The sequence below is a fragment of the Leptonychotes weddellii genome, chromosome 16, assembly GCF_054177405.1.
Source record: "Leptonychotes weddellii isolate Sample4059 chromosome 16, ASM5417740v2, whole genome shotgun sequence".
Classification (NCBI taxonomy): domain Eukaryota; kingdom Metazoa; phylum Chordata; class Mammalia; order Carnivora; family Phocidae; genus Leptonychotes; species Leptonychotes weddellii.
In genome coordinates this window covers 40,862,505-40,889,745 of record NC_138384.1, presented here as the reverse complement: position 1 = coordinate 40,889,745, position 27,241 = coordinate 40,862,505, and the positions used below count along the sequence as shown (strand labels likewise).

General features: G+C 39.9%; 1 protein-coding gene and 1 pseudogene across 11 annotated transcripts; one reads left to right on the top strand and one right to left on the bottom strand.

Moving 5' to 3' along the window:
- The first annotated feature begins 1,728 nt into the window (after positions 1 to 1,728).
- On the top strand, positions 1,729 to 26,754 carry LOC102747007 (uncharacterized). Of its 11 annotated transcripts, XR_014140918.1 has the most exons (8): positions 1,747 to 2,110; positions 2,729 to 2,795; positions 7,056 to 7,110; positions 7,370 to 7,496; positions 9,444 to 9,542; positions 14,706 to 14,761; positions 18,549 to 18,584; positions 21,752 to 21,847. XR_014140918.1 is itself a non-coding variant. In XM_081806896.1 (7 exons), exons 3-7 carry the CDS (start codon positions 7,075 to 7,077, stop codon positions 24,613 to 24,615), a joined length of 3,159 nt encoding a protein of 1,052 aa, XP_081663022.1. In that variant the 5' UTR covers positions 1,729 to 2,110; positions 2,729 to 2,795; positions 7,056 to 7,074; the 3' UTR covers positions 24,616 to 26,754. The 11 variants fall into 11 exon arrangements, 10 of the variants coding, with proteins under 10 accessions (XP_081663022.1, XP_081663027.1, XP_081663025.1 ...); XM_081806896.1 differs by lacking the exon at positions 14,706 to 14,761 and having other exon boundaries at positions 1,729 to 2,110; positions 9,447 to 9,542; positions 21,752 to 26,754; XM_081806901.1 differs by lacking the exon at positions 18,549 to 18,584 and having other exon boundaries at positions 1,729 to 2,110; positions 21,752 to 26,754.
- On the bottom strand, positions 8,417 to 9,405 carry LOC102743216 (succinate dehydrogenase assembly factor 4, mitochondrial pseudogene; annotated as a pseudogene).
- Positions 26,755 to 27,241: the final 487 nt, after the last annotated feature.

Here is a 27,241-nt window from a genome sequence, read left to right as displayed (position 1 = left end):
CATTTCCACCAGCAGTACACAAAGATTTCCTCTTCTCCACATCTTCACCAACACTTGTTATATTTCCTTTTTTCTTTTAATAATAGCCACTCTGACAGATGTGAGGTCATATCTCATTGTGGGTTTTGTTTTTTTTTTAAAGATTTTATTTATTTATTTGAGAGAGAGAGAATGAGAGAGAGAGAACACATGAGAGGGGATAGGGTCAGAGGACGAAGCAGACTCCCTGCTGAGCAGGGAGCCCGATGCGGGACTTGATCCAGGGACTCCAGGATCATGACCTGAGCCGAAGGCAGTCGCTTAACCAACTGAGCCACCCAGGTGTCCCTCACTGTGGGTTTTTTTTTTTTTTAAGATTTTATTTATTTATTTGAGACAGAGAGAATGAGAGAGAGAGAGAGAGAGAGCACATGAGAGGGGGGAGGGTCAGAGGGAGAAGCAGGCTCCTTGCTGAGCAGGGAGCTCGATGCGGGACTCGATCCAGGGACTCCAGGATCATGACCTGAGCCAAAGGCAGTCGCTTAACCAACTGAGTCACCCAGGCGCCCTCTCATTGTGTTTTGATTTGCATTCCTCTGATGATTAGTGTTGTTGAGCACGTTTTCATGTACCTATTGGTCATTTGTATGCCTTCTTTGAGAAATGTCTATTCAGGACCTTTGTCCATTTTTAAATTAAATATATAATGATTTGAGCTATTAAAAATTATAGGAGTTCCTTATTGTTTTGGATATTAACCCTTTATTGCATATATGGTTTACAATTTTTTTTCTAATCTCTAGGTTGCCTTTTCATTGTTTCTTTCACTATGAAGAAGATTTTGAGTTTGAATTAGGCTCACTTGTTTATTTTTGCTTTTGTTGCTTGTGCTTTTGGTGTCATATCCTAGAAATCATTGCCAAGACCGACACCAACAAGATGTTTCTGTTTTCTTCTAGGGGTTTTGTAGTTTTAAGCCTTATGTTTAATTTTTTAACCCATTTTGAGTTGATTTTTGTGTATGGTATAAGGGGTCCAATTTAATTCTTTTGCATATGGATATCCTATTTTTCCAGCATTATTTATCCAAGAAACTATCCTTCCCCATTATGTAGTCTTAGCTCCCTTGTTGAAGATTGTTTGACTGTATATGTGTGGGTTTATTTCCGGGCACTCTATTCTGTTCCATTGATCTATGTGTCTGTTTTTATCCCAGGACCATACTGTTTGATTACTATGGCTTTATCATATAATTTGAAGTCAGGAAGTGTGATGCCTCCAACTTTATTCTTCTTGCTCAAGATTGCTTATTCCAAGTCTTTTGTGCTTCCATCTGAATTTTAGGATTTTTTTTTCTATTTCTGTGAGAAATGCCACTGGAACATGATAGGGATTGCATCAAATTTGTCGATCACTTTTGGTAGTATAGACATTTTAACAATATTCTCCCAAACCACGAACACGAGCTGTCCCTCCATTTATTTTTGTGTCTTCTGCTCTTTCTTTCATCAAGTATAATTCATGCACCTCCTTGGTTAAATTTGTTTCTAAGTTTGTATTGGTTTTGATGCTATTGTGAATGAGACTGTTTTCTTAATTTGTTTTTCCGTTTGTTGTTAGCGTACAGAAACACAATTGAGTTTGTATCCTGCAACTTCACTAAATCCGTTTATTCCACGTTTTTTGGTGGAGACTGTAGGGTTTTTCCTATATATAAGACTCTGCCTTCTTTAATAGTTATGGTCGCTTGCATTTTTCTCCATAATGAGAAAAGTAAGTTACAGAGGCTCTAATAGGCAATGCTCTCTCAGGGGAATCCTCAGTTACCAGCAGCCTGCACCTGCGCACTCCTGGGGGGCTGGAACTCCCACAAACCACTGGGCTGAGCTCCGTTAGGGGCGGGCCCAAGTTGCATGCCGGGAACAATCTGAGCCGCAGAACTCCAGGCTTCCGAGGCATTTCCTCTTTGAGACTGCATTTCCCAGGAGCCACCACGCCGAATTAGCCGCCACTTCCGGCATCCGAGGGTCGGTGTCCTGGTGGGGTGAGGCCCTGAGGTCGAGGAAGAACTCCGTGGCTGCCAGAGGCCTCTACTGAGCAGGACCCCAGCCGGAGGGACCCGCCAGTGTGGGTGGGCAGAGAGAGGCGCTCAGGACAGGGCGCTGACAGGCACCCGAAGGAGTTTCGCCAGAGCGCGCGCGCGCAGCGAGGAGGGGGATTGTGCGACCGCGAGTGGCGGACGTGGAGTGTGGGGGGTGTGCGTGAGGGCGCGCCTGGAGCAGCGCAGCTGCGGTGACGGGGACGGGGGTGTGTGGGCGCTGAGCGCGGTTTGCTGTGGCTGTGTGTGTGTGTGTGTGTGTCACGGGGGCCTGTGGCCCGCCTCTTCGTCCGTCTTCTCTCCTCCCAACCACGTGGCTGCAGCATACCAATGGCCCCAGTAGGGAGGCCAGATACTGAGCCTAGAATGAAAGTTCCCCCCCAGAAAGCCCGGGCCTGGACTTGGCATGGGAGTTTCAGAGCTGCAAGTGCCTGTCTGGGGCCCCCACGGGGGCAGCTACATGTTCAGAACTACCGCATTCTCAGAGTCCTGTCCCCAGGAACCAGCTTCGAACTCGGGGACCGATTCCTCCTTTTACTCCCATCCCATTTTGTGCGAAGTAAGGGAGGTGTGGCCCTGGAGGGTGCTTTCAAATTTAGTCTGCGCTCCAAGAAAAGCCTGGGGTCTCATGCTCGCCTTCTCCTTCCCCAGTCGTACCATTATCCAAAAGGACCCTGGGAAGGATGAGAGTATTATTGCTGCACGTCTAAAGTCAAGGGTGAGTTCCTGCTTTGTTTTGCATAAGAAATGCGTTTTTGTTTTTAGAATATAGAGGTTCCAGTAAATTTTCCGGAAATGTAGGGAGACGTGCAAATTGATACTCCACCATTTGGTCCCCCATTGCCCCTCACCTCTTCACTTAATATTAACTTGGTAAATAATTTGGTAAATACCAAAAGCAGTTTAGTAAATTGTTCATATCTTCTTGAGCACTCCCTTTTTCTAAGATGACATGGAAATAAAACTCCAGTGATTAATGCTAAAGCTTTATTTTAGACTCTGATTTGGTGAGAAGGAAATTAGTGTTTAGGTGGAATCACACACTGGATATCTTTTGATCTTTAAGGGCCTGCTTTCCAAAGCAAGGGAAGAAGGGAGATGGTTAGCTGATTTTAGTCAGTCTGAGGCTTTCAGAAATGGGAAAGTGATGGCAACAGAAGTTGGTATCAGTAAGAGCCAGGATTTTTCCAGGGCGTTCCATCAGTTGAAATTTGTATTATTGGCCACTTCTGTTTGAAGTTTGGCAGCTCGAGCTGTGTGTTGGGCTTCCTTTTGTGTGGACTGAGAATCAGTATAGTGTGGTTGAGATTAGGGGCTGTGGATCCAGATGGAATATTGGCTCTCTGGCTGTCTCAGGTTTGTAATGAACGTCAGATGAGTTAATATGTATAAAGCCCCTTAGAGCAGTGCCAGGCATACAGTAAATGCTTGATATGTTCAGCTGTTGTTTATGTGTGTTTTAGCTCATTCCTCTCAATTTCTATACAGCAGGGGCATTAGGAATATGTGATCCATGGTTATTGCTCCCTGCATATTAAGAAAACAAGTGAGATGCTCAAGCGATATAGATTCTTGGGCTGCCAGGGTGGCTCAGTTGGTTAAGCATCCGACTCCTGATTTCAGCTCAGGCCATGGTCTCAGGGTTGTGGGATCAAACCCCGTGTGGGGCTCTGTGCTGGTCATTAACCTGCTTAAGATTCTCTCCCTCTGCCCCTCCCTCCCCCTCTCTCCCTCCAAAAAAAAAGGAATAAAAATGCTTAACTTGAGTTGCTATGATGCCATTTATGGTCTCAGAGGACCACAAATCCCTTGAAATAGTATACCAAAGTGTTATGGTGGAGTTTATGGGGAAAGTGTATAATTTCATGAGATTATTCAAAGTGTGCATGACCTAGAAGGCTTGGATTCATCAGTGCAGATCAGTAGTTCTTAACGGGGGGTGATTTCGCCCACCAGGGGATGTTTGGTAGTATTTAGACGCAACTTTGGTTGCCACAATGGGGGGCAGTGATACTTGGATCTAATAAGTAGAGGACAAAGATGCTACTAAACATTCTGCAATGTACAGGATAGCCCTCCCCACCATTCTACCCCCCCAGCAAAGAATTATCTGGCTCAATATGGCATTCATGCTGAGGATGAGAAACCCTAGTCTAGCATTAAAAGACTGTGATACTTGGAGTGATATTTAAAATGATCTTGTACAAATTGAGTAGTTAAGCAAATCACACTAGACTCATGTGATAGGGTATTATGCACTTAAGAAAATTATGTTCATAAATAATCATGAAAAGAGAAAACATTTGATCTCGTGTTAAGCAGTATTCATGTTAGGAACGGTAGTACCCAAGATGTTGTATATGAATCGCATTTACTAAGGGAGGGCAATCTATAAGGATTCTCTCCAAAATTATGTTTTCATAGTTTTTTAATGAAGAAGAGAACCGAGCATGGTACTGTGTATATCCCATGCATTTTCTTACTCAGTCTGCAGGTGCCACTTACCTGCATTATGTTCTTTAGGAGAAGAATCTTGAACATGAAAATTTCTAATTATATTGGTGAGATACAGCTAAAGGATGTTAGAACTGGTTGCTGTTACTTGTTATAGTCACATTGATATCTTTGTTGACTCTCATGACAAGCTCGGTTCTTTAATGGTTGGAAGTACCCTCTTCCTGATAGCTCTGTTTTTATTTTTATTTTAATTTGGAAGTAACTTTATTGTGGGGTTTTGTTTGTTTGTTTTGGGGTTTTTTGTTTGGGTTTTTTGTTTGTTTTGTTTTTTATTTAGAGAGAGTGTGTGAGCAAGGGGAGGGAGGGACAGAGAGAGAGAAAATCTTAAGCAGGCTCCATGCTCAGTGTGGAGCCCGATGCGGGGCTTGATATCACAACCCTGAGATCATGACCTGAGCCGAAATCAAGACCTGGACACTTAACTGACTGAGCCACCCAGGCGTCCCTTTATTGTGTATTTTTGATGATGGAATAGTGTGAAACTATTCTTTTTAAGGAACTTAAGAAGAAAGTTAAAATTATAGTACCAGCCTCTAGAGGTAGTCATTATTGATGCTTTGGTTTATATTTTTCCAATTATTTTTTGTGTGTGAATACAAGAGTTTTGTTTCTGTAGAATAGAATCAGAATCAGTTCGAAAAACAAATCTAATCAAGTTATTGTTTTCATTCATTTCTGGGTCTGTGAGAGAGAGCATAATACCATTGCCTCTCCCTCTGAGGCTTCTGTGCTGAAAGGCTCCTTTTCTCCTTGTCTCTATGATAGCCCTCTTTGCTAATGTGATTCTTTAAGAATTGCATTCGCCAGGCTAAGCTCTGAATATTTTTGGTTAGCATTGTAAGAAAGAGCAGGCCTTACACTATAGTTTATTATATGACTTACACAAGAAAAAGGGAAACAGTGAAGTTTCTTTAACAAGTGTAATCTTCTTTAGCCTCAGCAATAATGGTGACACATATTAACTGCTAATATTAAGCAGTTAATACGTCATGTGTCATTATGTATGTGTCATTATGTACTTCCATTGAATTTTCTTAGTATTCTTTTAGGTTTCTTACTTCTCCAGCACAGAAGGTGAAGTCTGAACAAGAATAAGTGTATAGCAGAGGATGACAGAGCCTATCAGAAAAAGTCATCTACCGTACTTTGAGAGTTTACAGGAAATACGCTTCTTTTGGCCTATAGAGTCACCACGCTTTGACCAAATTATAAGCCCATGGGATTTCTATAGAGTTAAAGAAACTCTGTTGGAAATTCTAAATCTGTTAAATGCAAAATGACTAATAGCAGAAGACGATACAGTGGCTGTTTAGGGAATACTGTGGCTGAAATAATAGGTTTAGAAGAGGACGTGTGAGACTATCAAATATATATAAGACATTGCTCAGGGCCTGCAGACATTTTTTGTAGAAATTATTGTAACCTGCTCAGATAAACATAGACATCTTAGTGTTGGTTCAAGAATTGGGAAATGAAACAAACCCGTTAAGTAAAAATAAGAGCTTATTAGAATATCCTGAGTTTTTCCACATTAATAGGGAAGTTGTCTAAGTAAAAGGTTGCCTTTCATCTGATTTGGAGAACAGCTTCCTCATAGGAAAAAATATATATATATATAAACATACATATATGCATGCGTTTATGAATATAACTGTGTATATATTCCAAGTTAACGCCTTGCCATACAATTATGAAGCACTCTTAAGCAAAAAGTAGAGAATTAGGGCCACAATACAGTGACAAATACTGTTAACATGACGTATAATTTTCTAGAATTTTTTTCTGTCAGTGTCTGTTAGTTTTTATATATATACACATACATTTTATAGATGTAATCATATTCTGCATCCTATTTTGTAACCTGAGTTTTCTGCTGACCATGTATCTTGAACGTGTAATGACCACTTAGTATCCCATGACGTGGATGCCCTGCCATATTTAACCAGTTGGCTTCGGTGGACTTAGAAAGCCAAATGCTGCCTGAGCAATCCCATCTACATCCTTCCCAGTTTTCATGCCTTGCCCCACTTCTCCCAGTCCTGAGTTCACAAAGAGGTTCTGATTTGGATGATGTGACCCCTTCTCAGCCCTGAAAGGTGGGACGGGGGCAGGAGGATCTGCACAGAGCAGGATGGGGAGCCCAGTCCTAGGCTTAGTCATGCTTCCCAAGAATGGAGGATCCCTCATGCTCCCTCATATTTTGGAGGACGGGTTCCCCAGGCCTTGGGGGAGAGCTTGATTTTTTGTCCAGGCTCCTCATGTTTGATGCCAATTTGTATGGGGGTGGGGTGGGAGGAGAGGTGGAGGGACAAAGGGAAAGGGAGATTGTGTGAAGCAGAGAGGGATAGAAAAGGAATTTTAGGGAGTAGTTGGACATAGAAATGGAAGTTGAGTCCCTTAGAGAGCACCAAGGCACAGCTTGGCTTAAGCCCTTCTTTTTTTTTTTTTTTTTTCTATCTAGGAGGGGAAGCACGAGGAAGATGGATCAATTTTGTCATTCTAAAAACATGGCCTATGTAAGTTGGTATTTCTTCCCCTGAAATATGATGACTTCACATTTTTTTTTTAGCCATTCTTTGCCATGCGGGGATCAGTAGGTTATCCCACAGCACACAGCAAGTTTGCTGTGCAGTGGCAAGATTCTTCCAGAACTTGCAGGCACCCTGCGAAGGGCCATAATGCTCCTGTCCTGCAGTGCGGTTCTTCGCCTCCTCTCTGTTCACCTTCAAGTAATTTCCTTCATTGTCATGGTAATGCATGTGTGTGTGGTTTCAGGGATCTCTGTCATTTGGGGACGTGGCCATCAGCTTCTCCCAGGGGGAGTGGGAGTGCCTGGACCCTGCTCAGAGGGCCTTGTACAGGGACGTGATGTTGGAGACCTACAGCAACCTGGTCTCTCTGGGTAAGACTATCTCCCCCAGTAGTAGTTCATTCTAAAGATTAATTAAAATTACAATAAAGGGGTGCCTAGGTGGCTCAGTCAGTCAAGCGTCTGCCTTTGGTTGAGGTCATGATCCCGGGGTCCTGGGATCAAGCCCCGCCTCAGGCTCCCTGCTCATCAGGGAGCCTGCTTCTCCCTCCCCCCACCCCGCTCATGCTCTTGCTCACTCTCTCTGTCTCTTTCTCAAATAAATAAATAAATACAATCTTTAATTAATATATACAATAAAATTAGTATTGAACAGTTATAATTAATAATTTAAATTTTAATTTAATTTCATAATTTAACTTAAAATAATTTAAAACAATTAATAGTTTAATAAATTATTAGTGTCTCTTCTCTGGAATATTAGCTTTCTTCACTATGAGTTTCAGGGCTTTTAAGAAATAGCTGAGTTTCTTCTTGTTCCCAAAGGAAATCGTTTGGAATTTGTCAGGTTGAAGACGGGCATGTCTGTTTTTACAAATTTAGGGGCGCCTGGGCGGCTCAATTGGTTAAGCATTTGACTCTTGATGTCATCTCAGGTCATGATCTCAGGGTCATGAGATCGAGCCCCGCGTTGGGCTCCACACTGGGTGTGGAGTCTGCTTGAGATTCTCTCTCCCTCTCCCCCGTCCCCTCTAAAAAATATTACTAGAAATTTAAGCAGATCTCAACCATTTTGTGGGGGTTTTTTTATATATTTAAAAAAATTTTTTTCTACACCACTTGTCATTTCTTTTTGTTTGTTTTTTTTATTTTTTAACGTTATATTCATATAAAACAATTTCAGTTCAAGTATTTCAAACTTGGTTTCTTAATATTTCTCCACAGAAAACCTAGAGCCTTGGAAAAATATATTTAAGATCGAAGGATAGCTAACACTTACACTGAGAGCTATGTGCTATGCACTGTTCCAAGTGGTTTACATGTACTTACTCACTTAAATATCTTCTCACTACCTGATAGGGTAGAACTAGCATTAACTCCAATTTACGCATGAAGATAACTGAGATGTAGAGAAGTTAAATAACTTATCCAAGATCACATGGCTAATAAGGAGCAGAGCCAGGATTTGAACCCAAGTAAACTGGCTCTGGAGTTAGATTTTCTGTTGTTACTGTGGCCTTATCCAACTATAATGTGTTACTTACCTCACATTTAAAAAGTCACTATTACCTAGTATGCGGCAATAAAAATCATTAAAACTTGTTTTATTTACATTTGCATTTTATAAGCAGCTGATTAATATAAATTGAAATGTGATGAAATGAGTTTGCAGCTCTAATCGCCATTTATATACTCCAATATATTTAAATTAAATTAATGTGCTAATGTACAACTATTTCCCCTTAATTTATAGCAGCATATTTTCTTTCAAGGCATTATTTATGTTTTTAAACACATTATAGAAATTAAATGACTTAAAGGATATACAGAAAGAAAACAACTGGAAATAAACTCAGATGTACATATTCAGAAAAAGATACTGAAGTTAATAATATGTGTCTTAAAAATCAATACAGTGTCCTTTTCGTTCCCAATCTGTATATCGGGTAGGTTCTGGGCCTCTAGGTCCACCTTTTTCTTTGGTAACAGGATTAATATCATCTGGAAATTTTGTCAGTGGTTCTTTCTCTAAGAATCTTCGGGTGCATCAAAACGACCTTCTGGTAACTTTGGCTTCTTAAGAGATTGTTTGATGGGTTTGGATTTTTCTCCTAGAGAACTCATTTTCCTCACAGAATGACATAAAAGGGGTGATCTAGCCGCTCTCCACACGGTGGCCGGGACACAGCCAAGCAACCAAGCCAGGCTTGACACAGACATGGTGCCAAATCCCACAGCGTCCTCATGGGCCCAGCAGGGAGAGGCGGGTAGTCAGTGGCACCGACCGGGGCCCACCCTCTCTTTTTTTTTGTTTTTGAGCAGGAAGTTCCATTTCTAAGCCAGATGTGATTACCTTATTGGAGCAAGAGAAAGAGCCCTGGGTGGTTGTGAGGAGAGAAACAAGCAGATGCTTTCCAGGTGAGTAGGGGAGAAGCCGGCAGAGAGGGTCAGAGAGGGGTCATACCCTTGAGATGTGGCTTGGGAAAATGCCTTCAAAGACCCAAGTCTGTTGGATAAAAATGCCTGAGATCTGAGAAGGAAATAAGGATCACACAGTGTGGGCTTTCAAAGGAACTCCATCTTTTGCTAATCATCTCTAATTTTTGTTCTTTTATTTCCTCTCCTTTAGTGGAGTGAGTGCCCTCTTTCCCAGTGTAACCTTTTTTTTTTTTTTAAAGATTTTATTTATTTATTAGAGAGCGCGTGCCCATGAACAGGGGCAGAGGGAGAGGGAGAGCGAGAACCCCAAGCAGACTTCCGCGCTGAGCGTGGAGCCCATCATGGGGCTCGATCCCACGATGCTGAGACCATGACCTGAGCTGAAATCAAGAGTCAGACACTTAACTGACTGAGCCACCCAGGCGCTCCCCTCCCCCAGTGTAACCTTTTAACATATATTTTGCATCCAGCTGCTTTCCAGCTCTGCTTTTGCATTTACATTTCTATATGTGTTTCCAGTGTCTAAAAAATGTTTTCATATATTCAGCAAATATTTATCGAGGGTCCACTCCAAGCAAAGCACTGTGCTTGGCACTGTCTGTACAATGAAATGAACATGACTGATAGAGTCGTGCTCTCATGGACTTTACCTGCAGTTGGCAAGACATGGATCAATCAAGTAAGCAGATGAGTAAAGCAGTACTGTCAGGAATGATGCTGTGCAGACAAGTATATAGGAGCAATGCAGTGAGAATGACAGGCTTGGATGGTTAGGGAGCATGTCTTGAAGTGGGCATGCTTGCACAGTCGTGAAGGGTTAAGACTGCAAGAGCAGTCTAGTCTGAGCGGGACACACAGAGGCCCTGAGCGGGAAATGGTTTCTGTATGCCTGGGAGCAATAAGAAGTTTCGAGCAGAAGAGGTGAAGGGATGGTGGGAAAGGAGGTTAGGGAGTTAGGCCAGGACCAGATCCTACAAGGTTCTGATCATCACTGTGAAGAACATAGAATGTTTTCCAAGAGTTACTTAGAGCCATGTTCTGATCTATGTTAAAAGTGTTCATTTCTTCGTTTTCAAACAAACTAAGTATGACAAGAATACAGAAAGCCACATAACACAAAGAGCTGCATGATTAAGTATTTTAAGGTACCCACAGCTTTAACTACCAGGTTGTGAGTTAGGATTTTGCCAGCTGTCCCGGAAGCCTATTGTGGTCTCTTTGCAGGAAAGGTTTTTCTCTAGAGCTTTATTGTCTGAGTGAACTTCTCCAGTTTGGTTTTGTTTTCCCTGTCATTTTAAAAAGTCTTTTAAGTCTCTTTTAGATTAAAGGTTCCTCTTGATTTTTTTTTTTTTTAAAGCTTTTATTTATTTATTTGACCGAGAGAGACACAGTGAAAGAGGGAACACAAGCAGGAGGAGTGGGAGTGGGAGAAGCAGGCTTCCCGCTGAGCAGGGAGCCTGATGTGGGGCTCCATCCCAGGACCCTGGGATCATGACCTGAGCCGAAGGCAGTCTCTTACCGACTGAGCCACCCAGGCACGCTTGATTTTTTTGTTAACAGGTTTTTCTTGATTAAATTAGATCATTTGTCACGTAGTTTCACACCATCTGGATTTTGCTGATGGCATCTTGGCGGTATGGAGGAACATGTCCCTCTATTTCCTGTAAAATGATAGTTGGGTCTAGAAGGTTAATCAGACTTTTGGGAAACTTTCTTTCCCTAGGTGATGATGATATTCTTCAGTCCACTGGCATGTGATATCTGGATTTCTCATTTTAGTAATATCTGCAGCCACTGACAGGCAGTTACTATGTCCCTTAATTTGTTAGAGGTTGTAAATTGGTGGATATTCGAATTCCGTCTGGAATGCATCTGTAAAAAGAAACTTCACGTTAACTGTTATTCAGTTATACAGATCATTTGGAAAATTGAAGATAAATATTCTTTTCCTTGGTTTACTAATTTTCTAAATAATGAGTTGGTTTCTAACATCCTTTCAAAGGTGACCCATTTTGGGGGCACCTGGGTGGCCATCGGTTAAGCGGCTGACTCTTGGTTTTGGCTCGGGTCATGATCTCAGGGTCCTGGGATCGTGCCCCGAGTTGGGCTCCCTGCTCAGCGGGGAGACTGCTTCTCCCTCTGCCCCTGCCCCCCGCTTATTTTCTCTCTCTCTCTCTCTCAAATAAATGAGTAAAATCTTTAAAAAACAAAAAAGAAAACTAGATCCACCAGTTGTGAACATTTGGCCACCTTTGCTATATGTATTTATGTATCTAAATGTTTGAAACCTTTTTTGCTGGACCACGTGTGGGTCTAAGTCACTGATGTTGTGACATGTGTTACCTAAACATTTCACTTTGCATCTTCTAGGAATAGGAAAGGTCCTAATAACCTTTCATTGTTCCTAATTAGCTTCATTATCTTAACCCAAATAACATCATTGTCACATCTCAGAAAATCACCATATTTCAGGAGTATCGTCTACAATATAGTTCACAGTTAAATTTCTCCCATTTCTCTTTAAAAATTTTATTCTGTTTGGTTTTGTGGGAATGTTTTTCAGTTTAAGATCCAGTCCAAGTTCATGAATTGATTTATGGATAGGTTTCTTTTTAAAACAGTTTAATTTATTTTTACTATTTCTTTTTATTAGTAGGTTTCTTTAGTCCCTTTTTATCTAAAGAGCTTTTGTGCCTTAAAATTTATTTTAACTAAATTAAATTTTTTTTTTTTTTACTTTGGCTTTTCTCTCTCTCTCTCCCTTTTTTTTTGAGTCTAAGTCCAGGCTAGTTTACTTAAACCATGACATTCTGAATTTATGTGATTAAAATTTTTTCTCATGATTTGGTTTTGAAAGCTCCACAATAGATTCTAGTAGCATCATGTGAAGAATCACATAATGTCATATCTCTGTATAGATTACTGTGATTTTGGTCAACCAAGTATGGCTTTCCATTTCCAAAGAAATGAATAATCTCTGATATTGAGTTTTAGCATGATTTTATTATGGCCAGAGAATATATTGATATATCATTATATATATCATGATATATATAATGTGATATGATCATATATATATCATATATAATATAAATGATTTCACTCCTTTGGAGTATGTTGAGAGTGCTTTATTTTATAGCCCAGCATATGGTCAGTTTTTATAAATGTTCTGTATGAATGAAAAAGGAACGTGTGGGGCCCCTGGGTGGCCCAGGCGGTTAAGTGTCTGCCTTCGGCTCAGGTCATGATCCCAGGGTCCAGGGATCGAGCCCCATGTTGGGCTCCCTGCTCAGTGGGGAGTCTGCTTCTCCCTCTGCGCCTCCCCCTGCTCGTGCTTTCTCTTTCTCTCTCATTCTCTCTTGCTCTGACTCTCTCTCAAATAAATAAAATCTTTAAAAAAAAATAAAATGTAACCGTCAGTCACACTCTCCAGTAATTCCCACCTGACCACTTGTATTTCCACACTTTACACATACACATATAGCTGTTTATGTTGTTGTTTCTGTTGTGCTCACACAGATCATATTGAAATTGCTGTTTTAGGGCGCCTGGGTGGCTCAGATGGTTAAGCGTCTGCCTTTGGCTCAGGTCATGATCCCAGGGTCCTGGGATCGAGTCCCGCGTCGGGCTCTCTGCTCCTTGGGAGCCTGCTTCTCCCTCTGCCTCGCTCTCTCTCTGTCTCTTATGAATAAATAAATAAAATCTTTAAAAAAAAAAAAGAAATTGCTGTTTTACTGCCTGCCTTTGTCAGTCAGTGGTTATCACCTAGCACTATCTAGTTTCCTCTGTGCTGTAGCTGTCTTATGTCTATGCTAGAGCAGCATTACATCTACAGACATCAGAAATGCAATGATACAGGGCACGTGGGTGGCTCAGTCGGTTAAGCAGCTGCCTTCGGCTCAGGTCATGGTTCCAGGGTCCTGGGATCGAGCCCCACATCGGGCTCCCTGCTCGGCGGGAAGCCTGCTTCTCCCTCTCCAACTCCCCCTGCTTGTGTTCCCTCTCTCGCTGTCTCTGTCAATTAAATAAATAAATAAAATCTTCAAAAAAAAAAAAAAGAAATGCAATGATAGGATTCTTCTTCCAGCCGTCAAATGGGTTCTAAAGAACTCGAGAGGAAAAGATGGTCTATTGTATTGATATTACCGTTTCTTTTACTCTTATTTCATTCCTGATGCCCCAGATATTTTTTTTTTTTTCACTTTGTTCTAGAGAACTTTCTTTATCAGGTCTTTTACTTTTTTTTTTTTTTAGAGAGAGAGGCGGGGAGGGGCAGAGGGAGAGGGAGAGAGACAGAGAGAGAATCTTAAGCAGGCTCCAGAGCCTGACCCAGGCTCAGTCTCACGACTCTGAGATCATGACCTGAGACAAAATCAAGAGTGGGACGCTTAACTGACTGAGCCACCCTTGCTCCCCTTTATCAGGTCTTTTAGACTCAGTCTGCTGGGGACAAATTCTTGTAGTTTTCTGTCATTTAAAAATGTCTTTATCTCGTCTTTATTTTGGATTCATATTTTATCAGGATAGAGAATTCATGGCTGGATTTTTCTTTTGGTACTTTAAAACATTGTGCTACTTCCTTCTCATTGAAACCTGTAGTCATGGAATCGTTGTTCAGGAATTGTATAGGCAATGTGCCATGGTGGTGGTTTTTAGGTGTTTTCAAGTAAATTTTCATTTGTTGTTTGTTTTTAGCAGTTGATTATGATAAGTTCAGGTGTGGAATTTTGTTAGGGGCTCTGAGATTTTTGAGTCTGTAGGTTTATGAATTTTGCCACATTTGGGAAGGTTTTTGCCCTTTTTTCTGCAGTATTTTTTCAGCTGTGCACACTTTTCCTCTCCTGGGACTCTGGCAATATGAATGTCAGGACTTTTAGCATTGTCCTCCTGCTCCTTGTTGCTGTGCTTCTTTGGTTTTTATTCTTTTTTCTTTCTCTTGTTCAGATTGGATGAATCTTTTGTTCTATCTTAAGTTTATTGATTCTTTCCTCTGCCTTTTCCATTGTGCTACGGGACCCCACAATATTTTAATTTTAATTATTATAGTTTTCAGTTCTAAGTTTTACTTGGTTCTTCTTTATATCCTCTGTATATTTCTCTTTCTCTTTTTTAAAGTATAATTAACATACAGTGTTGTATTAGCTTCAGGTGTACAATATAGTGATGCCACAATGCTGTACATCACCCAGCACATCACAGTAAGTGTACTCTTGATCCTCTTCACCTGTTTCACCCATCTCCCCACCCACACCTCCCCTCTGGTAACCACCAGTTTGTTCTCTGTATTTAAGAGTCTGGTTTTTTGTTTGGCTCTTTTCTTCTCTGTTCATTGTTTTGTCTCTTAAATTCCACATACGAATGAAATCATATGATATTTGTTTGTGATATGATCATATATATATCATATATAATATAAATGATTTCACTCCTTTGGAGTATGTTGAGAGTGCTTTATTTTATAGAAATTATTTATAGAAATAAGAAGGACTTATTGCACTTAGCATTATACCCTCTAGCTCCATCCATGTTGTTGCAAATGGCAGGATTGCACTCTTTCTTATGGTAGAGTAATATTCCAGGGTATCTAGGGACGCCTGAGTGGCTCAGTTGTTAAGCTTTGCCTTTGGCTCCGGTCATGATCTCAGGGTCCTGGGATTGAGCCCCTCATCAGACTCCCTGCTCAGCGGAGAGCCTGCTTCTTCCTCTCCCCCTCCATTTGTGCTCTCTCTCGCACTCTCTCTCTCAAATCTTTAAAAAAAAACAGTCCAGTGTATCTGTAAACCACATCTTCTTTACCCATTCATCTGTGGATGGGCACTTGGGTTGCTTCCATGTTTTGGCTATTGTAAATAGCACTACGGTAAACATAGGGGAGCATATATCTTTTCAAGCTAGTGTTTTCATATTCTTTGGGTAAATACCCAGTAGTGGAATTGCTGGACCCTATGGTAATTCTATTTTTAATTTTTTGAGGAACCTCCATACTGTTTTCCACAGTAGCTGCACCAATTTGTGCACGAGGGTCCCTTTTTGTTCACATCCTCGCCAACACTTGTTATTTCTTGTGTTTTTTTATTTCGGCCTTGATAACAGGTGTAAGGTGATACCTCATTGTGGTTTTGATTTACGTTTTTCTGATGAGAGTGAGGTTGAGCATCTTTTCATGTGTCTGTTGGCCATCTGTGTATCTTCTTGGGAATAATGTCTATTCAGGTACTCTGCCCACTCTTTAATTGCATTATTTGTCTTTTTGGTGTTGAGTCATATAAGTTCTTTATGTATTTTGGATATTAGCCCCATATCAGATATATCATTTGCAAATACGTTTCTAGGAATTTATTTCTTCTAGGTTTTCCATTTGTTGGCATATAATTTTTCATAGTATTCTTTTATACTTCTGTGGTGTTCGGTGTTATGTCTCCTCCTTTATTTCTGATTTTATTTATTGGAGCCCTGTCTCTTGTTTTTCTGGATGAGTCTGGCTAAAGGTTTATCAATTTTGTTTCAAAGAACCAGCTCCTGGTTTCATTGATCATTAGTCTCTATTTCATTTATTTCTGTTCTAATCTTTATTATTTCCTTCTTTCTGCTGGCTTTGGGTTTTGTTGGTTCTTCTTTTTCTGGCTCCTTTAGGTTTAAGGTTAGGTGGTTTATTTGAGATTTTTCTTTTTTCTGGAGGTAGGCCTGTATTGCTATTATCTTGCCTCTTAGAACAGCTTTTACTCCATCCCAAAGATTTTGGACCATTGTGTTTTCATTTTCATTTGTCTCCATGTATTTTTTATTTCCTCTTTGATTTCTTAGTTCACCCATTCATTGTTTAGTAGCATGTTATTTAGCCTCCATGTATTTATGTTCTTCCCAAATTTTTTCTTGCACTTGATTTCCAGTTTCATACCATTGCAGTCTGAAAAGATGCATGTGATTTCAGTTTTTTTGTATTGAGATTTGTTTTGTGGCCTAACATGTGATCTGTTCTGGAGAATGTTCCATGTGCACTTGAATGTGTATTCTGCAGTAGTTGGATGGAATGTTCTGAATATATCTGTTAGGTCCATCTGGTCCAATGTGTCATTCAAAGCCACTGTTTCCTTGGGTTGATTTTCTGCCTGAATGATCTATCCATTGATTTAATGGGGTGTTAACGTCCCCTTCTATTATTCTATTACTGTCAGTTTCTTCCTTTATGTCTGTTAATAGTGGCTTTATGTATTTAGGTGCTCCTATGCTGGGTGCATAAATATTTACAGTTGTTAAATCCTGTTGTTGGATTGTTCCCTTTATCATTATGTAATGTCATTCTTTGTTTCTTGTTACAAACTTTATGTTAAAGTGTATTTTGTCCAATATAAGTATTGCTACCACAGCTTTCTTTTCACTTCTGTTTGCATGGTAGATGTTTTCCATCCCTTCACTTTCAGTCTGCATGTGTCTTTATGCCTTATGTGTTTCTTGTAACAGCATATAGATGGATCTTGCTTCCTTATCCATTCAGTCATCATAGTCTTCTGATGGGAGCATTTAGGCCATTTACATTTAAAGTAATTATTGATAGATATGTACTTATTGCCATTTTGTTACTTGTTTTATGGTTGTTTTTGTAGTTCTCTGTTCCTTTCTTCTTCTCTTCCTCTCTTCCCTTGTGGTTTGATGGCTTTCTTTAGTGTTATGCTTGGATTCCTTTCTCTTTATTTTTTTGTGTATCATAGGTTTTTGATTTGTGATTACCGTTAGGTTTATATATAACATCTTATGTATATAGCAATGTATATTAAGTTGGTGGTTGCTAAAATTTGAATCCATTCTAAAAGAACTAAATTTTTACTCCCCCCATTCCATTTTATGCATATGATGTCATACTTTACATCGTTTTATTTTGTGACTCCCTTAGCTGATTTTTTATAGATACAATTGATTTTACTACTTTTGTGCTTTAACCTCCATACTGGTTTTATAAGTGATTAATCTACTACTTTTATTATATGTTTGCATTTACCTGTGAAATTTTTTCCTATCATAATTTTCTTACTCCTGATTATGGCCTTTTCTTTCCATTCAAAGAATTCCCTTTAACGTTTCCTGTAAGGCTGGTTTAAGTGATGAACTCCTTTAACTTCTGTTTGTATGAGAGACTATCTCTCCTATTCTGAATGATAGTCTTGCTGGGTAGAGTATTCTTGGTTGCAGGTTTTCCTTCCAGTACTTTGAATATATCATGCCGTTCCATTCTGGCTGCAATGTTTCTGCTGAAAAAATCAACAGAATAGCCTTAGAGAGTGTCTCTTGTATATAACTTTTCTTTTCTCTTGCTGCTTTTAAAATTCTCTATCATTACTTTTTGCCATTTTAATTACCATGTGTGTTGGTGTGGACCTTGTTTGGTTAATTTTATTGGGGGCTCTCTGTGCTTCCTGGATCTAGATGTCTGTTTCCTTCTCCAGATAGGGAAGTTTTCAGCTATTATTTCTTTTTTTTTTTTTTAAGATTTTATTTATTTATTTGACAGAGAGAGAGCTTGTGCACAAGTAGGCAGAGTGGCAGGCAGAGGGAGAGGGAGAAGCAGGCTCCTTGCTGAGCAGGGAGCCCAATGCAGGGCTTGATCCCAGGACCCTGGGATCATGACCTGAGCCAAAGGCAGACATTTAACTGACTGAGCCAACCAGGTACCCCTCAGCTATTATTTCTTCAAGTAAATGTTCTGCCCCATTTTTCTCTCTTCTCCTTCTGGGATCCCTATAATGCAAATGTTATTATACTTGATGTTGAAAACTCAGCAACATTTATTATTAATCTATTCTCATTTTTTATATTATTTTTATTTTTGCGTTCAACTTGATTGCTTTTCATTAGCCTACCTTCCAGGTCCCTGATCCATTCTTCTGCTTCCTCTAATCTGCTATTGATTCCCTCTGGTGTATTTTTATTTGTCATTTAGTTTTTCATTTCTGATTAGTTCTTTTTAATATTTACTGTTTGTTTTTGAAGGTCTCACTAAGATCATCCACTCTTTTCTCAAGTCCAGTGAGTATCTTTATGATTATTGCTTTGAATTCTTTATCAGGTACATTGCTTATCTCTGTTTCATTTAGCCCTTTTGCTGTGATTTTGTCCTGTTCTTTGGTTTGGGACATTTTCCTCTGTCTTCTCATTTTATACAACTGTATTTGTTTCTGTGTATTAGGAAAGTCAGTTACAGCTCTTGATCTTGAAAGTAGTGACCTCAGCACACCTGGGTGGCTCAGTCGGTTAAGCATCTGCCTTTATGGCTCAGGTCATGATCCCAGGGTCCTGGGATCAGGCCTCATATCAGGCTCCCTGCTCAGCAGGGAGTCTGCTTCTCCCTCTCCTTCTGCTGCTCCCCCTGCTTGTGCTCGCTCTCTCTGTCAAATAAATTAGTTAAATATTTAAAAAAAGAAAGAAAGAAAGTAGTGACCTTATGAAGGTCCTATGGTGCCCTGGGGTACAGTGTCTGTCATTCACCAGAACCAGGTGCTTCAGGGGTGTCTCCTATGTGGGTTGCCTGTGCTCTGCTGTTGTGGCAGAACCCCTTTTGCCTTCAGCCCATTGGCTGCAATGGCCCACTTTGCCTGTTCTGGGCAAGGTTTGGTCTCTGTTGTTAAGGGGTGTCAGGGGCCACTGGGGGCTTGCAGTTCGGTGGTGTCAGCAGTCAGACTAGATGCCTGCTCTCAGCCTGTCTGCTGGGGCTGTAGTTGTACCAGCTTGATTTGTGCAATATATTAGCACATTAGATGTTATATATGTATATATATATACATATATATGTATATATGTATATATATATTAACATTAGATGTTATATATGAACCTAACGGTAACCACAGATCAAGGCACAAGGCACTCTCCCTGCCTTGCCCTCTGAGAGGGGCAGGTCCCCTTGTTCACTGGTGGGCAGGGCTGGCAGTCAAAGTGCCTACTCCTAATCCATCTGCCAGGGCTGAAGTTGCACTGATCAGCAGGGTACTCTCTGTGCTGCTAACTATAAGGTTCAGTTGCTGGAACTGTGGGCACACCGGTGTGTGTGGTTATCCTTCCCCTCTCCACAAAGCAAGTCACTTTGGAGTGGCACTGGTCCCGACTAGTGCTGCTTGCATGGTGTGTTGGGGCTGGAGCCCCTTTGGAATGGGGTGGGTTTTATGGGGCAGATCCTCAGGAGAATGTGAAGGTGGGGCATGCAGTGCTAGCAAGGTAGGTGCTGTGTGTTTGCACTGGTTCCCTAAAGCTTCCAGCTATCTAGGTAGCGGTTGGGGGTGGACAGGGAATGGTTCCACCAGCTTTTTTGTTCTTGGGGAAGTTTCCTAAAGATTCCCGTCCCTCCAGCACACATTCTGAGATTAGTAAATAAATGTTCTTCACGTTGTACCCCTAGGCGCTTTTCAAACTGCTGCTTCTCTACTGTTATCTCAGCAGGTTGGTTGTTATGCTGGCTCCTAAAGGAGAGGGACTCCAGTTTCCTGTCACCCTCTGGCTCTCCCAGAACTAAGCCTGCTGAAGTACCCAGAGTTAAGCCCTACTGGTTTTCAAAACCAAATGTAATGGGACTCATCTTCCCAGTGTGGGTCCCCCATACCTGGGGTGCCTGGTGTGGAATCTGATCCTCTTGCTTCTTTGTGTTTGTGGTGTCCCTCCTGTTTGTGGTTATTCTTACTGGGGGTTTCGTTCCCAACTGCATCTCCACCCCACTCTCTGCGATTACCTGTGGGAAGTCTGTTCTGCCATTCTCAGGTCATTTCCATAGTTACACTGATGTGGCTGTTATCTTGGTGTGTCTGCGGGAGGAGGTGAGCCCAGGATCCTTCTACTCCACCATCTTTTCAGAACTCTCCCTATATCCTCTATATTTTTGTTGAGATTCTCTATTTTTCCATTTGTTTCAAGAGTATTTGTGTTTGCTTATTGAAACATTTGCACAATTATGGTTTTAAAGTCTTTGTCAGGTAATGCAAACATCTGTCATCTCAGTGTTGATATCTGTTGAATTTCTTTAACTTTGTGATATATTTCAGCAGGCAGTCAACCTAGTGAAGGTTCAAGCTTCAAGTTTCTACCTGTTTTCTGTGGTTTGTTTTCCCATTGTGACATATACATGACCAGTTGGGCTCAGATATTCGTTCCCATTTGAAACAAGTAATATGAGAATGGTTCTATTTATCAATTTTAGTAGTTTTGAATGAATGATTATTATGATAAGCCTTTCCCACTGCCTCATTTTTGCATTATATATGTTTATTCTCAGCCTTACTTCTTTTATCAATAGTTTTCCAATTACTTAACACCTATTGTGTGCTATGGGCTTATTATTTCAGTGGTGAATGCTATCAGGATTGTGTCTGCTCCTAGGCAGATTTAGGAATAAGAAAATACACAGAATGAGAAATGAGCTAATGAATGAATGAACGTATAATTAAAACAGAATTGTGAAGGCAAGGAGTGAGACTCTTGAATAGAGAATAAAGGAGAGGGATATAATTGGATGGGCCCAGCAGGTATGGCTGTTCTGAGGAAGACATTTCTTTTCAGTCTTAAAAATGAGAATGTTGTCTCCTACAAGCAGCTCAGGCCACAGGATTCTTGTGTAATAAAACAGTCTGACCAAAGCATGAAGATATTGAAGAAAGGTTATATCATGTTTGAAGTGCTAAAAGAAAGCAGTGTGGTAGAGCTAGGGTCCAAAGGATGACAGTGGCTTCATAGGTGGTCTTGTTATCCATGGTAAGGGTTTTGGATTTTAGTATAAGAGTAAAGACAAACCATTCAAAACAATTTTAAGTATGGATCTTTGAACTTTGATCTGCATCAGAATTATCTGATAGAGATGTTAAAAATACAGCATCTGATGACTTATTCCTAAAAATTCTGATTCTGTGCATCTGAGTTGCTTGAATATCAATATTTGTAACAAGCCTACCAAAGGATTTTGATTAACACCTAAATTTCACAAAGTTAATCTCCTCCCCTATTATGAGCATCACCATCTAACAAACTTTCTTCATTTTTGGAGCTCTTCTTATTCTTTTTCAAATTCTCTGAAAGTGTATTATATATACTTCAATATATATTTAAGAATTTTTTTTCTGTATGTATATTTTTAGAGTTATATATTCTTTAATGGATTTTGTACATGTGTGTACAGGAAGGTAAAATGTGTTTGCTTTCTCCTTTTCTTTCAGATTTGGAGTCAAATTATGGAGCTGAGAAGTTATCTCCAGAAAATGATATTCATGAAATAAATTTGCCTAAACAGAGTATAAAGCAAATAAGTAAAACTCTTGACCTTAAAACCTCCAATTTTAGAAATGACTCAAAATGCAGAAATAGATTTAGGGGACAACAGGGACATCAAGAGGGGTATATCAATCAAAAGATAATAAGCTATGAAAAAATGCATACTTCTACTCATCATACTTCTCTTACTCACACTACAGATAAGCCATATGAATGTAAGGAGTGTGGGAAGTACTTTAGTCGTGGTTCAAATCTTATTCAGCATCAGAGTATTCATACTGGAGAGAAACCCTATGAATGTAAGGAATGTGGGAAGGCCTTTAGACTCCTTGTCCAACTTACTCGACATCAGAAATTTCATAGTGGTGAGAAACCCTTTAAATGTAAGGAATGTGGGAAAGCTTTTAGTCTTCCTACCCAGCTTAATCGCCATGAGAATATTCATACAGGTGAGAGACCATTTGAGTGTAAGGAATGTGGGAGGTCCTTTAATCGTAGCTCAAACCTTGTTCAACATCAGAGTATTCATACAGGGATAAAACCATATGGATGTAAAGAGTGTGGGAAAGGCTTTAATCGTGGTTCAAATCTTGTTCAGCATCAGAAAATTCATTCTAGGGAGAAACCCTTTGAATGTAAGGAATGTGGGAAGACCTTTAAATATCATTACCAACTTATTGAACATTGTCGAATTCATACTGGTGAGGAACCCTTTGAATGTAAAGAATGTGGGAAGGCCTTTAGTCTTCTGATAGAGGTTGCACGACATCAGAACATTCATACTGGTGAGAAACCATTTAAATGTAAGGAATGTGGCAAGGCCTTCAGTCGTGGCTCGAATCTTGTTCAACATCAGAGTATTCATACCGGTGAGAAACCATATGGGTGTAAGGAATGTGGAAAGGCTTTTAGACTTCACCTACAACTTTCTCGGCATCAGAAGACTCATACTGGTGAGAAACCCTTTGAATGTAAGGAATGTGGGACAGCCTTCCAATATCAGTACCAACTTATGGAACATCAGCGAATTCATACAGGTGTGAAACCTTATGAATGTAAGGAATGTGGGAAAATGTTTCGTCGTGGTTCAAACCTTATTCAGCATCGGAGTGTTCATACTGGAAAAAAACCATTTGAATGTAAAGAATGTGGGAAGGCCTTTAGACTCCATATACAACTGATTCGACATCAGAAATTTCATACTGGTGAGAAGCCCTTTAAATGTAAGAAATGTGGGAAAGCCTTTAGTCTTCTCACCCAGCTTAATCGTCATGAGAATATTCATACAGGTGAGAAGCCATTTGAATGTAAAGAATGTGGGAAGTCCTTTAATCGTGTCTCAAACCTTGTTCAACATCAGAGTATTCATGCTGGCATGAAACCATACGAATGTAAAGAGTGTGGTAAAGGCTTTAATCGTGGTTCAAATCTTATTCAGCATCAGAAAATTCATTCTAGTGAGAAACCCTTTGAATGTAAGGAATGTGGGAAGGCTTTTAGGTATCATTACCGACTTATTGAACATCATAGAATGCATACTGGGGAGAAACCCTTTGAGTGTAAGGAATGTGGAAAGGCCTTTACTCTTCTGACACAGCTTACTCGACATCACAACATTCATACTGGTGAGAAACCATTTAAATGTAAGGAATGTGGCAAGGCCTTCAATCGTGGCTCAAATCTCATTCAACATCAGAGTATTCATACTGGTGAGAAACCCTATGGATGTAAAGAATGTGGAAAGGCTTTTAGACTTCACCTACAACTTTCTCGACATCAGAAAACTCATACTGGTGAGAAACCCTTTGAATGTAAGGAATGTGGGACAGCCTTCAGACATCAGTACCAACTTATGGAACATCAGCGAATTCATACAGGTGTGAAATCCTATGAATGTAAGGAATGTGGAAAGAGCTTTAGTCGTGGTACAGACCTTAGAGTACATCAGAGAATTCACACTGGTGAGAAACCCTTTGAATGTAAAGAATGTGGAAAGGCCTTTAGACATCACTACCAATTTCTTGGACATTACAGAATTCATACTGGTGAGAACCCCTATGAATGTAAGGAATGTGGGAAATGCTTTACTTGTGGTAGCGAACTTAGAGTACATCAGAGGATTCATACTGGTGAGAAACCATATCAATGTAAGGAGTGTGGGAAGGCCTTTAGTCGTAGCTCAAACCTTATTCAACATGTTAAAATTCATACTGGTGAGAAGCCCTATGAATGTAAGGAATGTGAAAAGGCCTTTAGCAATAATTATGAACTTACTGTACATCAGAGAATTCATACTGGTGAGAAACCTTATGAATGTAAGGAATGTGGGAAAACTTTTAGACTTAGTTCAGTCCTTACCGCTCATCTGAGAATTCATACAGGTATGAAACCCTATGAATGTAAAGAATGTGGAAAGACCTTTAGTTGTAGCTCAAACCTTATTCAGCATGAGAGGATTCATACTGGTGAGAAACCTTATGAATGTAAGGAATGTGGGAAGGCCTTTAGACTTAGGTCAGTTTTTATTGCCCATCAAAGAATTCATACAGGTCTGAAGCCCTATGAATGTAAAGAATGTGGGAAGGCCTTCACTGTGAATGGTCAGCTTACTCGGCATCAGAAAATTCATAATCGTCAGAAGTCCTATGAATATGAGGAATGTGGGAAAATCACTGGATATGAACAACTTAACATCAGAGAGTTCATAGTGGCAAGAAATTCTATGAATATAAAAAAATGTGGGAAGACCTTTCATCGTGGACTGAGATTTGCTCAACAGCACAGTATTCCTACTGGTGAGGAATTTTGAGTATGAGTGACGTGGAAAGATTTACAGTCACAGCAAACACCTTAGTGTTGAGAGGACATTCTTGTGAGAGAGTCTTTGAATGTAAAGAAATACAGAGTAGCCTTCATGTTCACAATTTACTAATCATGAAAGATATTTTCCTAGGTATGTTAATTTCATACACTTAGAAAAGCTTTCAAACTCAAACTGGAGGAAAACTGTTGTTGGAACAAATGTAACCTAACGTCTACCTGAGGCAGATGCTTTATCACCATTGCCATTTCACTACCTGTGTGACATTACGTGCCTATCTTCTTTGTGCATCATTTGTAAATGGCAACAAAAGTGAGTACATACTAATGCAATTACGGGAATAAAGGTGTTCTAGTATACACAAAATCCTTAAAAGAGTATTTGGCACATGCTTGTGTTCATAAAGAACAGCTTTTATGTTTCATTAGCATTGTTGATGACAGGAAAATTGCATTATTGTGAATAATTTAGAAAAACCTCATCCATTATTAAATTTTAAATAACTTGTTCTGTATAAGATTTCATGGGAAGTAAAGAATACAAGAGGATTTTCATTATGAGTTCATTCCTTAAGTTACATCAAAAAGTTAATTTTGGAAAGAAACCCTAGGGATTTAATGAGTGAGGAAATGTTCAAGAATCAGGGAGAGTTCATTTGAAGTGATTTGTCTGTAAAAATATCAACTGGCAGAAAATGTATAATTTATTTCTCTGTCCAAAAGCTAAGATAAATATTAGTAAAAGAATAGCAAAATAAAACCTATCCATTTATATATTCTTCAACTTTATCTTGAAAATTGCTGCTCATATGAAAAAGTTGAAAGAATGAACACCCATATACCCCTTTTAGATTCAGAGTTGTTAACAATTTGACATTTATTTTTCTGTATATTTTATGTTGTACCATTGAGAATATGTTTTAGACACCAGGATACTTTCCCCTTTATTACATCAGTGTGTATCTCCCAAACATAAAGACAACTTCATATATAGCCATAGTACCATAATTACCCTTAAGGAAATTCTCCATAATTCCACAGTATCTATCTCATCAGTTTCTTCATTGGCCTCTAAGATGCCATTTACAGGGGTTCATCTTCTAAGTAGAATGCATTCCGGATTCTGTACTGTATTTGGTTGTTAGCGCTCTTTATTCTTTTTTATTTTTTTTTAAGATTTATTTATTTGAGAGAGCGAGAATGAGAGAGAGAGTGTACATGAGAGGGAGGAGGGTCAGAGGGAGAAGCAGACTCCCCACTGAGCAGGGAGCCCAATGCGGGACTTGATCCCGGGACTCCAGGATCATGACCTGAGCCAAAGGCAGTCGCTTAACCAACTGAGCCACCCAGGCGCCCCATCTTTATTCTTTTTTAGTCTACAACAGTGACTCACAATTTCTTGGGTATCAGAATCATCTGTGGATCTTAGTAAAAATACAAAGGTCCAGGCCCACTGAACCTCTGTGTTTGTTTTAGCTTTCCAGGGGATTTTGGTACGCACTGTAGAGCGCCACGAATCTAGAACATTTCTTCTTTTTCAAAAATTCTTAAATAATGTTGACTTTTTGAGACGTCCAGGAAAATTGTCTGCCATTTGTTTAGATTTTATATTTCTGTATGGTGTCATTTAGCCACCTTCTATCCTTTGTATTTTCTGTACAAAGGAGACTGGGGGGAGGGGTTGCCTGGGTGTCTTAGGTGATGATCTCAGGGTCCTGGGATCGAGCCCTGCATTGGGCTCCTTGCTCAGCGGGGAGCCTGCTTCTCCCTCTCCCTCTGCCTGCCACTCCCCCTGCGTGTGCTCTCTCTCTCTCTGTCAAATAAATGAAATCTTTAAAAACAAAACAAAGGAAATTGAGTCTAGAGGCTCCATTAGGTTCAGATTAAATGTTTTAATGGGAGAATACTTTGTAGGTTATGTTTGTATGTCATATTGCAACAAGTCAGAAAGCATGTAAGGACAGGTCATTGCTTTGTTAGTAAAACTAAGTTTGATCATTTGGATAAGATGATACTATTGTAAAGATCTCCACTGTAAAGATCTGTGGAGAGACTGTCACCTCTTTGAAAATTTATAATCAAGTGTATTTAAATCCTGAATCAATAGAAAATTAAAAAATGAAATTGACTTGGGGCGCCTGGGTAGCTCAGTCGTTAAGCGTCTGCCTTCGGCTCAGGTCATGATCCCAGGGTCCTGGGATCGAACCCCGCATTGGGCTCCCTGCTCGGCGGGAAGCCTGCTTCTCCCTCTCCCGCTCCCCCTGCTTGTGTTCCCTCTCTCGCTGTGTCTTTCTCTATCAAATAAATAAATAAAATCTTTTAAAAAATTTAAAAAAAAAAGAAATTGACTTTTCAGGAATGAATTGCATTAAAATGCAAACATGATTGAACTTGTGGAATGTGGCTGGAGCTAAACTCTGTACAGAATTAATATCCTTAAGAAAGATAGGATATAAGATATAAGAAACCAAGATTGCTTTGACCAGAACCTTCTTTTGTTGTTCAGCACTTTGTCCCCTGTACCTTTATTGTGTCTGGCACATGAGAAATTGATAAACCTTAGGGGAAAAAAAATTGAACCTTCTGGTCAAGAAGCTTTAAGACAAAACAGAATA